Here is a 14475-nt window from a genome sequence, read left to right as displayed (position 1 = left end):
TAAAAGAGGGTCTGTTTCTGTACACCACTACCTCTGGTTAAGATTTACAGGACTTGTTGTTCATAGTCATACATGTGTGCTCATTTCCTGACCTCCAGTCTCATTGAGAGTGCTTTAAAAATGAAATATATTTCATCAGAATGAATTATACTTTCCCCAAGCCACAGTGTTTCAAAGACCATTTAATATTGCTCCAGTAACCATTCCTGAGAGTCAAAAATGGCTTAGACTTTTGACACGTTCTGGACTGCGTGCCTGCCAAGGAGGATCTGATTTAAAGTAGAAAGGGTTTTGCGAAACTTGCCAAGTTGAGGAAGAAGTCAAGAACTTGGGGGCTACTGGCCCTGGCTGTGGAGGCTTGGGGCTCACAGTGACTCCTGCAGCCCCATAAAAAGCTGCAGGGAACTCAGTGTGGGGCAGCGGGGTGGGGATATGGAAGAGTCAGAGTAGTGTGCGGGCAGATGGATGTTGGACAGCGTTTGGCCTGCTAAGAAGCATGATGGGGCATGTCACTGTTGCACATGGGTGACCACTAATGAAGCTACCATAGAGTTGACCAAGAGAAGCCCATGATGTCACACACATTATCCTGGGGACACAGTGTAATGTGATGAAGTCATGGGTGGCATTTTACCGAAGAACTTGGTTTCCATGATCCTTGAGTATTTCCCCAGGGGATCCCGGAACCCGTCCACATAGGCCACAGCTTTTGCATTCCCCTCCCAGGGCAGAGTTAAGTCTGATGCAACTTCCGAACTGTGCTGGAGAGCAAAGTGGTGCCAAGAGTAAAAATGGGATATAAAAGCATCCGGTATCATGGTGGAACTGCTGGACTTGCTGGACTGGGCACTGGCCAGCTGCAAATCCAAATCATGTTATCTCTAGCTAGCATCAAAGCAGAGAACTGGCCATCCTACTTGTACACATGCCAGAGGTTGTATCCCAATCCGCCTGCACCCTCCCCAACCCCCCCCCCCACCTCCCTGATCTATAGTACAAATTGGGGAAGCAGCCTGGAATAGTGGATAGAGCCATGGGCCTGGAAGTCAGAAGGTCATGGGTTCTAATCCAGGCTCTGCCACTTGTCTGCTTTGTGACCTTGGGTAAGTCGCTTAATGTCTATGTGACTCAGTTACCTCGTGTGTAAAATGAGGATCGAGACTGTAAGCCCCATGTAAGACAGGGACTGTGTCCAATCCGATTTGCTTGTATCCACTCAAGCGCTTAACAAATACAGTAAGTATTATTATTATTGTTAACCAGTTAAGGGTTATTGGAGGAGGTAAGAGAAGGAGAAGGAGGAGGAGGACTTTGAATATGGGGAGGATGTACTTTCCATTTATGTGCATATTTACAACCAACCTCAGCACTTTTGTATACATGTTTATTCAGTGTACATTATATTGTACTTGTGTGTATCTTCCCTGTTAAAGTTCCTTGGTGACGGTACATAGTGTGGCTTAGTGGATAGTGCATGGGCCTGGGAGTCAGAAGGACTTGAGTTTTAATCCTTGCTTTGCCACATGACTGCTATGTGATCTTGGGCAAGCCACTTAACTTCTCTGTGCTTCGGTTACCTCATCTGTAAAATAAATGAGGATTAATAATAATTATTATGAGATTTGTTAAGCACTTACTACATGCCAAGCATTGTTCTAAACACTGGGATAGTTACATAGTAATTAGGTTGTCCCACATGGGTTCATAGTCTTAAGCCCCATTTTGCAGATGAGGTAACTGAGGCCCAGAGAAGTCGAGCGGCTTGCCCAAGGTCACCCAGCAGACAAGTGGTGGAGCAGGGATTCGAACACATGTCCTCTGAATCCCAAGCCCAGGGTTTTTCCACTAAGCCATGTTGCTTTTCACATGAAGAGTGTGAGCCCCACGTGGGACGGGGACTGTGTCCAACCTGATTAACTTCCATCTGCCCCAGTGCTTAGAACAGTGATTGGCACATAGTAAACACTTAACAAGTACAATAATTATTATTATTGCTATTTGTTTTGCTTGGTGTAGTGCACTGCACCCAGTGGGTACTCAATAAGTACTATTACTGCTACTGAACACGGAAGAGAATATCAAAAGCAAAGTCCACCTGCCCCTACCTTTAAAGAACTTATGCTCTAAGCTCCTAAAGACCCTAAGAGTCTAAAAGCATTTTCCCCTAGACATTCTGGGACTCTAGAGGCTCAGAAACCAAGGGCTTAATACCTTTGCTGAGTTCACAGGTAGGAAACCTGTCAATATAGTGCTTGTTCTTTTCCCACTCTACTTGTCCCTATCGGCTTGTTGTCCCTAATGTGAGGAGCGGGAAGAGATTGTCCTGATATTTTATAGCTCCAAAATGTATCTGTCTTTTCCTTTAATTATTCTATCCTATTTCAGACATGGAGATTCCAAATCTACCCCCTGCAAATGAGATTCTTTATATGTCCAGAAAGAAGAAGACATTTTCTTAGGCTGTCAAAGCTTCAGTGTCCATGACCCAGTGAAAGCATGTTAGAAATTCTCCAAAGTCACTTCCTTTGAGAATAACAATCTTTTTACCTTTTTTAAGAGAAATCATTACCTAAATGATTCAGGAAAAAAAGGGTGTGTCTTTTCCCTGAAAAATCTACTTATTTAATGGTACCCTTTTAAATTGGAATTCCCTTATTATGCCGATTAGAATGCCACAGAATAGGAAATAACATGGTCTACTCATGTCCCATAAAGGCTTAGAGGAGTTGGTATTGTTTAACCACAATGAAAGAAAGCTAAGTAGTGACCTGACAACTTAATGAGAACTTCCATGAGGTTTCTCACCAGTTATTCTCCTTGTCCGCTGAGGAAGGAACAAGAGAAATCAGGTGTGATTTAAATTGCTGGTACTTGAGAGTTTCATGGTGATCAGGTAGACAAAACAGTGGAATCAACCAGTCATATTTATTGAGCACTTATTGTGTGCACTGTACTAAGCGCTTGGAACGGTACAATATACAATATACCCTGCCCACAGTGAATTTACAGTCTATAGGATGAATTCCAAAGATCCCAGGAGATTGTTCAAGAAAAGGCAGACAACCAAGTGTTTGTCTTAGATCGTTCAGCCGTCCACCAGACTGGAAGCAGGGGGTTGGGTGGGTGCAACTCTTGAGTTGCCTGGTAACTATACAGTTTTATATTCTGTGATTAGGTACTCACTGATGCAAGCTACATTTCTTTAGGGCATGCTAGAAAGAGAAGGTTTGAGCGGATAAGGCCCTGGTCCTAGGAGTTTACCATCTAAAGCAGGCCTCTGAGATTCACCAGATAATTTATTAAACGTGAGGAGAGCAGACAATACCGATAAGAAAATTGACCATAGATAGGCCTCTGGAAAGACATGTGGTCAGATAAAGAAGTCTAGAGGGGCTACACAAATAAAGTGCATCAGTCTGAGCATAATGGACAACTTGAAAGAAGATATCAAACTGACACTGGGAGACAGACACAGACTTATGCTAAGCTACTATATATCATGTCTTTCCCTAGGAATAGGTCGCTAAAATTTACCTGAATCTTGTATTATCAGAGATAATTCAGTGGCCCGAACCTGAGCTTTAATATATACAATGTGACTTGTCACAGACCAACATTGGGTCATGAAAGTGTTCGGGAGGAATAATAGAAGTAGAGTTCAAGTCACCACACTGCCCGTGTACATAGACTGTCCCACCTAGGATTTGTGGCTAGTGTAATTCTTTATTGGAAAGCTTTGACCTCGCTATGGATTCTTGGCAGCATTTCCCTGCTCTGTTCATTACTAACGCGAGCTGTCGATCACTTCATTTCTGGCGTGACATAAGAGTTAGCACTGTCATTCATTTTATTTCTTTCATCTTTACTATCATTTTGGTTACTTTTTAAAGCCGTCAGAGCCAAAGCGTCGTTATGTAATATCAATAACAAAAAAAAATTCTCTCTCAGATGTGTTCTAAATAGTCTTTGATTAAAAGAGATTCCTTTTAAAGCCAGAACCAGGGTGGCTTCTCACCCCAAACATATTGTAAATCATTGTCTTCCCTCTAAATGAGCCAAATTCATGTTTACATTATCATATGCGAGACAGATACAAGTAGATTTACTACCACATCCTGAATAGCATATTAGATATGTCTACCGCCTTGTTTGAAGTTTGCCAAAGTCATCATAAACGTTGTCTTATGTAGGGCTGTCTTTATGTTGCAGACAATGAGCTGTCACGTGTGTGAGTGTGGATAAAAAGACCAGTATATAATTGACAGTTCTTCCCACTCTGCACATGTAAAGTTCATGGTTGTGATGCGAGGCAGATGACTGTTTTCTAGAAACCTCCCCCACCACTTGTGAGAGGCAGTGATTTTCTCATTTAGGAAGCCTAGAATACCCAGGAAATATGGCTACTGATGCTTTGGCATGTGCACTCCCAATATAAGCCCTCCTTCCTGTGAAGGAGTTAAGATTGGGTTGGGGTTGGATGGAGGGGAATAGGACATTCTACTGTCAATACAGCATGTGCTTGAGTTTAGTTTTCAGTAGATGAGTTCGTGGAGCCATCCACGGTCTGTCTCTTGTTGCCCATATTACCCTTTTTATTACCCTATTCATTTTGTTAATGAGGTGTACATCCCCTTGATTCAAATTATTGTGATTAAGTTGTCTTGTTTTTGTCCATCTGTCTCCCCCGATTAGACCGTAAGCCCGTCGATGGGCAGGGATTGTCTCTATCTGTTGCTGAATTGTACATTCCAAACACTTGTACACTGTACTGTACTGTACAGTACTTGTACACTGTACTAGTACAGTGCCCGGCACAGAGTAAGCGCTCAATAAATATTATTGAATGAAAAGCCCTCTGGGTGACATAACTGACCTGTGCTTTTGGCTGCAGCCTTTGGTATGGATAGAATATCACTGGGTTTGTCTTCACACTGTGAGGCTGAGTGACATTCATGTAAGCCATACAAAGCTTTGCAGGCTCTGTTACATCCCAAACCCAGTGGAAGTCAGCATCTAAAAAACCTGGAGAGGTATTTCAGGCCACAGAAAGTTAAGTGATTTAAAGCACCCATCATCTGGAGAGTCGGAAAAAGAACTGGAAAAGCAGCATGGCCAAACGGAAGTAATAATAACTGTGCTATTTGTTAAGTGCTTGCTATGCGCCAGGTACTGTACTGAGAGCTGGGATGGATACAAGCAAATTGGATTGGACACAGTCCCTGTCCTACATGAGACTCCCAGTTTTAATCCCTATTTTACAGATGAGGGAATTGAGGTACAGAGAAGTGAAGCGACATGCTCAAGATAACACAGCAGACAAGTGGCAGAGCTGGGATTAGAACCTAGCTCCTTCTGACTCCCAGATCCATGCTCTATTTACTAGGCTCTGCTGTTTCTCTAAAGCAGCCTAGGAGTCAGAGGACCTGGGTTCTAATCCTGGCTCTGCCAATTGTCCACCCCGTGACTTGGGGCAAACCACTTAAATTATCCATGCCTTGGTTCCCTCACCTGTAAAATGGGGATTAAGACTGTGAGTCCCATATGGGATGTGGATTGTTTCCAACCTTACTGTCCTGTATACACTCCAGAGTTTAGCACAGGGCCTGGCAAATAGTAAATGCTTAACAAATGTCATAAAGAAAAAATTGAGGGATCCTCATAGAGTAGATTTGGCTCCTTTTGCAGGTGAACTAGAAAGACCACGCTCCTCTTCCCTACCCTTCTAACTAAAATGCCTCCAATTAATCCCCACATCCCTGGTAAAATAATAATGTTGGTGTTTGTTAGGCACTTACTATGTGCCGAGCACTGTTCTAAGTGCTGGGGTAGATACAGGGTAATCAGGTGGTCCCATGTTGGGCTCAAGGTGACTGATGGGATGAATTTATTTTTGCATTCTTTGCTACGGTTGTTCCCTTTGAATGTAGACTGTATCACTTGTCTTCCCATTGTAACGAAAGCTCCTCAAGGACGAGGTTGGATCCTTCTACTGCTCCTTTATACCCACTCGTGTCCAGCTAGTACATTTCTCTGCTCACAATAGTCACTCAAAAAATACTAATGCTGAAACAGGGTTCAGCTACTGTCACCACTGAAACTTTCAGAAATTTCTTTTCCAAATGTGGCCCTGTTACAGGGCGTAGCAGTTTATAACTTCAGATAATTCTGTCTTCAGCACCAGGCTAGTTGCAAATTAATCTGGATCGCATCTCTCTTTTTAAGGTTAGAAGTAGTCACAACCAGAGCTGGTCAGCTGCTGAGACAGCTTGGCGTTGTCAAGTTGGGTCAGTTGAATTATTTCCAGGTGAACAACTGTATATGAGGAGAAAAAGACCTTGGTAAAAACCCTTTGAACATTTTGCCCTCGAGTGAAGTTAGATTTACTGTCAGCGAGTGAATAACATTCCACAGCCGACTCTCAATTATTTGGGCAAATTGGGGACGGGATAGCAGGATAAATGAAATCCACAGATAATCCCCAAACCTCATTTTGGCCTCATTTAGTTCCAACCTGCTCACCTACAGAGCCTTTACCACCATGCTGTCAAAGTAACAACATTTGACAGATTTGTGTTTATATCCTGCATGCCCTCTGGAAGAGATGTATGAAATGGAAAAGTGAAATGCCCAAAAATCAGGGATGTGGAAAGAAGAAGAGGGAGAGCAAAATAAGGTGCTGATAACCTACACCCCGGAAGAATGATCAGGAGTTGATTGGACTAATAAAAAGTCTCTGGCTAAATCACTTTGAAGGATTATTTTAAAAAGTAAATAAATATTAGATAAATTAGGAGAAATGGGTAATTTCTGTAGGGATATGGAAATATTCTAAATAATTAATTGTTTCGATTATCATTAGTCCCGAATTATCCGCTACGCACTTTATTTGGAAACCATCTATTCCTCGCTATGTTGTTTTAGAAGTCAATCAATCAATGGTGTGTGTGTATTTTTATGGCATTTTGATTAATTGAGGGCCTTCTGTGAGAGGATGCCTTAACGTTAAAATAAATTATTTCCTAGCCAAGTAAATCCCCAAATCATAAACTGGTCAGGGGCTGCCCTGCTATAGTTAGGTATTTGTAAATTCATATTGTAATATGAGTAAAGAGCAAATAGTGAACAGAAAAAAAATCATATTTTTCAAAGGTTTGATACCAAATATTGGCCTACAAGTCACTTTACTTCATTGTGAAATACAATGGTATTTTTTTTTTTTAGAGGATTGGCTGGGACTTCATTTACTCTCTGTCAGGAAAAATGGTGCTGGAAAGCACATCCCATTTAAAAGTATGTTGAGGATCGTTGTTAAGCAAAGGGTCATGCCCTGCATCCCTTCAGAGGGTCCTCTGCCTTGTGAAAATGTATTAGTGGGATCAATATGCCGCTGACTTGCTTGTTGAAACGTGTATTTGAGCATTTTCCACAGCAAAGCAGGGTACCCACTCTTGGAATTTTCCATTTTGATGCCCTCCCAGCTTGAATGAGCAGAGTGGTCAATGTATCATCCCTGCTTGCCTCCTGGAAAAGGAAATTTGCAGGTGAAGTAGGATATTTGTGAAATGCAACACTCAATTACCTAAATTCTGTTCAACATAATTAACTAGACTGAAAGTAATTAGCGAAAAGTTTGAGCAGATGTCTCTGAAGTCGCTGCAGATCTGTCTGTCCTCTGAGAAGTTTTCATTTCATTAGGGCGAAGCCGTAAGGAGACTTTTTATATTTACAGAGTGTGGAGTTGATGATTTAATATATTGAATGTTAATGATTTTTAGCATCAGAGAAAATCTTTGTTGTAACTACTAGTGTTAGTCTTGAAAGTAGTTTATTAAAATCTTAGAGTAAATGATGCGTAGAAAATAATTTAATAACAGTCTCTCAAATGAAGAATGTGTTAACTGCACATTAGTCCTTCATTTTCCTAGTCAAAATCAAGTACCAACTAGGATAACTTCATTTGGCAGCCATATTTTAATATACATTTGGAAAACACATTAGTTGCAGAAGGGGGAATTTACCAATGTAACTTACTAACTCATCTCAGTAAACAATTGAAAATGAAAGATTGCGATGTTTCAGGGCCTGTACTATAATAATTTTATTGACTCTTTAACAGAGGATTTTATTCAGTGACCTATCCATAAGCCAGTTGTCAGATACTAGGGTCTGCCTTCCATAAATATCGATAATGATCTCTCCCCGCAAAAGGGTAAGGGGGGTATGGGAAGGAGATATTCTTCCTTCTGTTCTCACAGGCTCCTAACTCTGCATCATCTGGCCAGTGGACTGGGCCACTCTAGGGTGATGGGATGGACTCGTTTCTGACCTTAACAGATTTGAAGTCAATGCATTTGAATAAAAGCACAGTGCTTTTATGTTAAATGAGGGGAGAGAAAGGCAAGCAGTACCTTTGAAAGCACATATTTCAGTTTTGTCACTGCATCCTTTTTGATTTAGCTAAGAAATCATTTTGGATTCTGAGATGAAAGATAAATACGTCCCTACTCTAAGAAAATACCAGATGAGATGTCTGTTCTCGCACTCCGTTCTGCGTCACCCTTGAACTTAGATTTACACCCTTTATTCACCCCTCCCTCAGCCCCAAAGCACTTATGTCCATATTTGTAATTTATTTGTTTATATTAATGTCAGTCTCCCTCTCTAGACTGTAAGCTCGATGTGGTTTTTACTTTTTACCAGTTCAAAAAATATGCTCCAGTATCCCCACAAGGTAAATTTCCCTAATGGGATGAAGAGTAGGTGGTAGATTGTATCTATATTTGTAAAGTACCGAGTACCAACAGGTGCAGAAAAACAGCACTAATCCCCCTACAAAATATGCTAAACGCCATCAAGAAACATGGGAAGCAGTGTGATCTAGTGGGAAGAACTCGAGTCAGGGGACCTGGGTTCTAATCCCAGCTCTGCCTCTTGCCTCCTATGTGACATCAGGCAAGCCACTTAACTTCTCCGTGCCTCAGTTTCCTCATCTGTTAAATGGGGATTCAATTCGCGGTCTCCCTCCTACTTAAACTGTGAGCCCCGTTGGGGACAGAGACTGTGTCCGACCTGATTATCTCGCGTCTGCCGCAGCGCTGAGTACAGTGTTTGGCTCATAGCACTTAACCATTTCCACAATTCTTATTTCAGTACTAAAGACACATCCTGGGAGCAGCTGAGAGAAGACGAGAGAGAGAAGTAAGGAGTACATTATGGGAGGAGATGAAGGAGAGGGAGCATGGGAGATATCAGGGAAGAGAAACAGAGCTAGAAATAAAGGAGACAGACTGACACCTGGACAAACATGCACACCCTCACACGATGACTGACATCGCACAGAGGCATCCTCGGCACAAAGCAGACAGAAGCAGCTGCAGCAACGGGAGAAAGCACGATGTGGGCAGGGAACGTGTCTACCAACTCGGTTATACTGTACTATCCCATGCGTTTAATACAGTGCTCTGCAACCAGGAAGCATTCAGTAAATACAATTGATTGATGCTTTTCCAGGTAACAGCTAAACCATTCAGGACTATTTTATTCGAAACAGCCTATGTTGGCAAAGAAATGAAAAAAATCTATAGACGATCTAGGTTAACTCTTGTATTTGCTCATCCAACTTGACCCTGCGCTCACTCCCCCTTCTACGTTAATGGCTGCCCTACCTACCTTTTATATGTTATTAAGGCATACAGAAATTCCAAATGGGAGCCTGGACCCTTGTGGAATCAAACTGAGATTCTCTCTGTGGAAAGAATTCAGTGTTACTAGGAGAGCAGGCCAAAGAAAATTGAAATGAATAAGGAGTTGATAGAGATGAATCGTGGCATCTGTTGAGCACTTACCGTATGCAGAGCACTGTACTAAGCACTGGAGAGAGTACAGTACAACAGAGTTGGTAGACATCTTCCCTGCCCACAACGGGAAATTTGCTGCTCTCTGATAAATCCTAGCAGTGAATATAGGCCCTGCTCCCACAGTTCAGGGTTGTAGACCTCACTCTTCTGTTCCTGGATAAACCAGGAACCTTCACGCGCCTTCAGTCACCACAGTCCCGGCGATAACTTCATCACTATCCTCAAGTGTTTAATCACCACTGTGGGAAATCATTAATTAGGCTTCACATACACTTGGTACGTTTAAAGACGTATCACTGGGGCCAAAAGGAAATCTACGTTTTCATTAATACTTACGAAATCAGAGCATTGTTTTAGAGCTCCGCGCTCATGGGATCTTTCCCCTATTCGAACAGTCCACCGTCATCTCCTTCCATACACGGCCAGGGAGTCGATTGGGGACTGAGCTCATAGCACTTTGAAATGAGCTTTCACTGGAGAAAAGAAAATACTTACCTAGAAGATTAAAGAGGAAGTCTTTAGGGATGGAAGGAACACTTAATGGAAAGGCTCTCTACACTCTCATAGTGACTGATGAAGGGGCATGGCAGACTTTAAAGAGATTGCATTCCTTTCTGAGCAGCGGGTGAATGATGGCTTTCTGCTGAGCTAGTAGAGCAATAATGTTGGAGAAGAATAGGCTTATGTGAAAAGGGGATGTATATAAACTAGCTCAGGTTGAAGGGAGGAATGAAAGCCTCATGCTTCTCCCAGGGTCCAGGTCAACTTCTTAGATGACCGCACCTTGGGGTTCCTTTTGGATCGGTGGAAAGAGGAGGGAGAGAAAAACGTTTAAAGCCTCTAGGGTAACCACTTCTGGCAAATTAGAGTTCGACTCAGAAAGGAGCAGAGAAGGAGGGAATGGCGTTTATGCACACACAACGTCCAGTCGGGAGAGGTTGATTTGATTGAGGCCCGAGAGATCGCCCGATGTATCAGGGAGGAATATGGCTTATCGATAAAAGCGAAGTAGCAAATGGTGTCAATTTTCCAACTCTTGGTTTTGTCAGCTTCAGTTTAAAATCAATCGTCAGCGATCGTCCTTACACTCACCCCCTTCGATCAAACTTCTTGTCGAAGAGTTTTCAAACCTTCTAATGGTAAATGCTTGCATGGTCCATAAAGTAGATTGCCCGGGCCTCTGGATGCGAAACTCGAAACAAGATGGCAGTGGGAAATGATAGATGATTTTGATGGAAGTTGAAAAATAGGCACAATTGAGAGGGAGATTACCTTAAGAAATACGGAGCAGAGTTCTGCAATCAGGAAGCATTTTGCCAGTCTTAAGGACAACCTCACTGAGACTCTGACAGGGAATGAAAAATGTGTGAGCTGTTTTGCAGGGAGCCTTAGCCGGAAAGTTTTTACTGTTGGTAGGGATTTTTGGTCTTGCATCGATCCGCACCAGCCTGAGTAACAAAATCAAAACAATGAATCTCTCGTGGGCCCCAGGCAGGCTTTCCACAGACATGTGGTTTTTACATTTTACCAGTTCAACAAATATGTAAGTTTAAAAACTCATGTGCTCCAGTATCCCCACCAGGTAAATTTCCCTAATGGAGTGAAGCGTAGGTGGTGGATTGAATCTATATTTGTAATGTACCGAGTACCAACAGTCCTAATCCCCCGACAAAATATGCTAAACGCCATCAAGAAACATGGGAAGCAGTGAGGTCTAGTGGGAAGAACTCGAGTCAGGGGACCTGGGTTCTAATTCCAGCTCTGCCTCTTGCCTCCTATGTGACATCAGGCAAGCCACTTAACTTCTCCGTGCCTCAGTTTCCTCATCTGTTAAATGGGGATTCAATTCGCGGTCTCCCTCCTGCTTAAACTGTGAGCCCCGTTGGGGACAGAGACTGTGTCCGACCTGATTATCTCGCGTCTGCCGCAGCGCTGAGTACAGTGTTTGGCTCATAGCACTTTAACAATTTCCACAATTCTTATTTCAGTACTAAAGACACATCCTGGGAGCAGCTGAGAGAAGACGAGAGAGAGAAGTAAGGAGTACATTATGGGAGGAGACGATGGAGAGGGAGTATGGGAGATATCAGGGAAGAGAAAAAGAGTTAGAAATAAGGAGACAGACACCTGGGCACACATGCACACCCTCACACGATGACTGACGTCTCACGGAGGCATCCTCGGCACAAAGCAGACAGAAGCAGCTGCAGCAACAGGAGAGACTGAATCGGAGACCACAGGCTATGTCGGGACGACACCGTGGAAGATCAGTTGATTTAGTGGTGGAGCAGAAACGATAGCAGTGGCGGGATTCGCTTACCTTTTCCCGGCGCCGTCTCCGTGCCCAACTTGCCAGTCTCCGCCTGGCCCAATTCCCGGGCCGGTCCCTGTGGGCTCTGCACGTGGATTTCCAGCTAGTCAGTAGTAATGGCATTGGCGTCCACAGCTGCCTCGAGTCTTTGCTTACGTTCTCCTGCCTCTAGAGCTGCCCCAGACCCCTCTCGGCCTCTGACGTTACTGTGGGTCAGTCGGGCTGTGTCTGTGCGCTGGCCGTAGGACCACTTGTGGAATTAAAGGTATTTGTGGAGCACCTACTGGATCCGGTTCACTGTTCTGAGCAGTTGGGAAGTACATCGTGGCCAGCAAATGTGCTTATTGTTATATGCTCCCAAGTGCTTAGTATAGTGCTCTGCACACTGTAAGCACTCAGTAAATAACAGTGCTTAGAACAGTGCTCGGCACTTAAAACACTGCTCAGCGCTTAGAACGGTGCTTGGCACACAGGGCTTAACAAATACCATCATTATTATAATGGTTGAATGAATACAAGAAGCAGCGTGACTCCGTGGAAAGAGCCCGGGCTCGGGAGTCCGAGGCCATGGGTTCGAATCCCGGCTCTGCCACTCGTCAGCTGTGTGACCGTGGGCAAGTCACTTCACTTCTCTGGGCCTCAGTTCCCTCTTCTGTAAAATGGGGATTAAGATTGTGAGCCTCACGTGGGACAACCTGATTCCCCTGCATCTCCCCCAGCGCTTAGAACAGTGCTCTGCACATAGTAAGCGCTTAACAAATACCAACATTATTACAATGAGCAAGTGACACATTCCCTGGCCACAAGGAGTTAAAACTCCAATCGGTGCTTTTTATTCCTTGAGCGCTTAAAGTGTGCAGAGCATTGTGCTAAGCGCTAGGAAGAGTATGAGATCAGTTTATACTTTTGGAAACGGGAGTGGGAGGGAGGAGGAAGGCGAGAAGCTGTGGCATGGCCTCGGGGGACAGGGGGACAGGAGAAGGTCCCTGTAGGAGTCAGAGGCAGGGACGGGCCTGGTGCTGCTGCTGAAGCAGTTGGGAACGAGACCTTTCCAGAAGAACCGTTGCAAACGAGGGGCCTTTGTCACAGGTTCATTGTGCACAAAAGCCACACACCCTAACCTTGACCGTGATCACGGGGCTCAGAGAGGGCGACGGAGAAGCTAACAATTTACTACATAGAGATTGACTTAGCATGGCTCAGTGGAAAGAGCCTGGGCTTCGGAGTCAGAGGTCATGGGTTCGACTCCCAGCTCTGCCACTTGTCAGCTGTGTGACTGTGGGCAAGTCACTTCACTTCTCTGGGCCTCAGTTAGCTCATCTGTAAAATGGGGAGTAATTGTGAGCCTCATGTGGGACAACCTGATTACCCTCTATCTACCCCAGCGCTTAGAACAGTGCTCTGCACATAGTAAGCGCTTAACAAATACCAACATTATTATTATTATTATTATTATTAATAAACACACATACGTATATATATCGAGAAGCAGCGTGGTCTAGCGGATAGAGCATGGGCTTGAGAGTCAGAAGGGCCTGGGTTCTAATCCTAGCTCTGCCACTTATCTGCTGTGTGACCTTGGGGAAGTCACTTCACTTCTCTGTGCCCCAGTTACCTCATCTGTAAAATGGGGATTAAGACTGTGAGCCCCAGGTGGGACAGGGACTGTGTCTAACCTGAGTAGCTTGTATCTACCCCAGTGCTTAGAACAGTGCTTGACACAGTTAAGCACTTAGCAAATACCATCATTAGTATATATGTACATATATATTATATAATATATATTATAGAGAAGGGGCATGGCTTACTGGAAAAGTACAGGCTTTGGAGTCAGAGGTCATGGGTTCTAACCCCAACTCCACCACTTGTCTGCTGTGTGACTTTGGGCAAGTCACTTCACTTCTCTGTGCCTCAGTTACCTCATCTGTAAAATGAGGATTGAGACTGTAAGCCCCCCATGGGACAAGCTGATTACCTGTATCTACCTCAGCGCTTAGAACAGTGCTTGGCACATAGTAACCGCTTAAATATTATCATTATCATTACTATTACTACTACTATATATGTATATAAAACTGCAGAATCCAAGGGAGTGCTATTTATTGGCATTTTCACATTCCCTCTTCGAGAAGAAATTATAGAAGAGATGGAGTGCGTTACTCAATGGAAGAGCAGGAAAACTCAATCAAAAGAGTGGAGGGGGAGCTTCACTGAAACAAAAACAAAGATATTAAGTGAAATGCAGGCCGCTTTGCTCCCTGTGGTTCCTCCTGCTCACTCTATCTCGCCTTTGTACTCTTAAACTGA

At 43.6% G+C, this 14475-nt stretch overlaps 1 protein-coding gene across 6 annotated transcripts in view; it reads left to right on the top strand.

The window, feature by feature from the left end:
* AFF2 (AF4/FMR2 family member 2) overlaps nt 1–14475 on the top strand; it is a 626935-nt gene that overhangs the window by 576336 nt on the left and 36124 nt on the right. For all 6 annotated transcript variants that reach the window (XM_039912362.1, XM_039912363.1, XM_029067285.2 and 3 more), the window contains 2 exons: nt 9151–9198; nt 11846–11893. In XM_039912362.1, the coding sequence (XP_039768296.1) occupies nt 9151–9198; nt 11846–11893 (96 nt within the window). The remainder of the gene's footprint in view (nt 1–9150; nt 9199–11845; nt 11894–14475) is intronic.

This window comes from Ornithorhynchus anatinus, chromosome 6 (assembly GCF_004115215.2).
Source record: "Ornithorhynchus anatinus isolate Pmale09 chromosome 6, mOrnAna1.pri.v4, whole genome shotgun sequence".
Taxonomy (NCBI): Eukaryota; Metazoa; Chordata; class Mammalia; order Monotremata; family Ornithorhynchidae; genus Ornithorhynchus; species Ornithorhynchus anatinus.
This window is presented reverse-complemented; position numbering and strand designations above follow the sequence as displayed.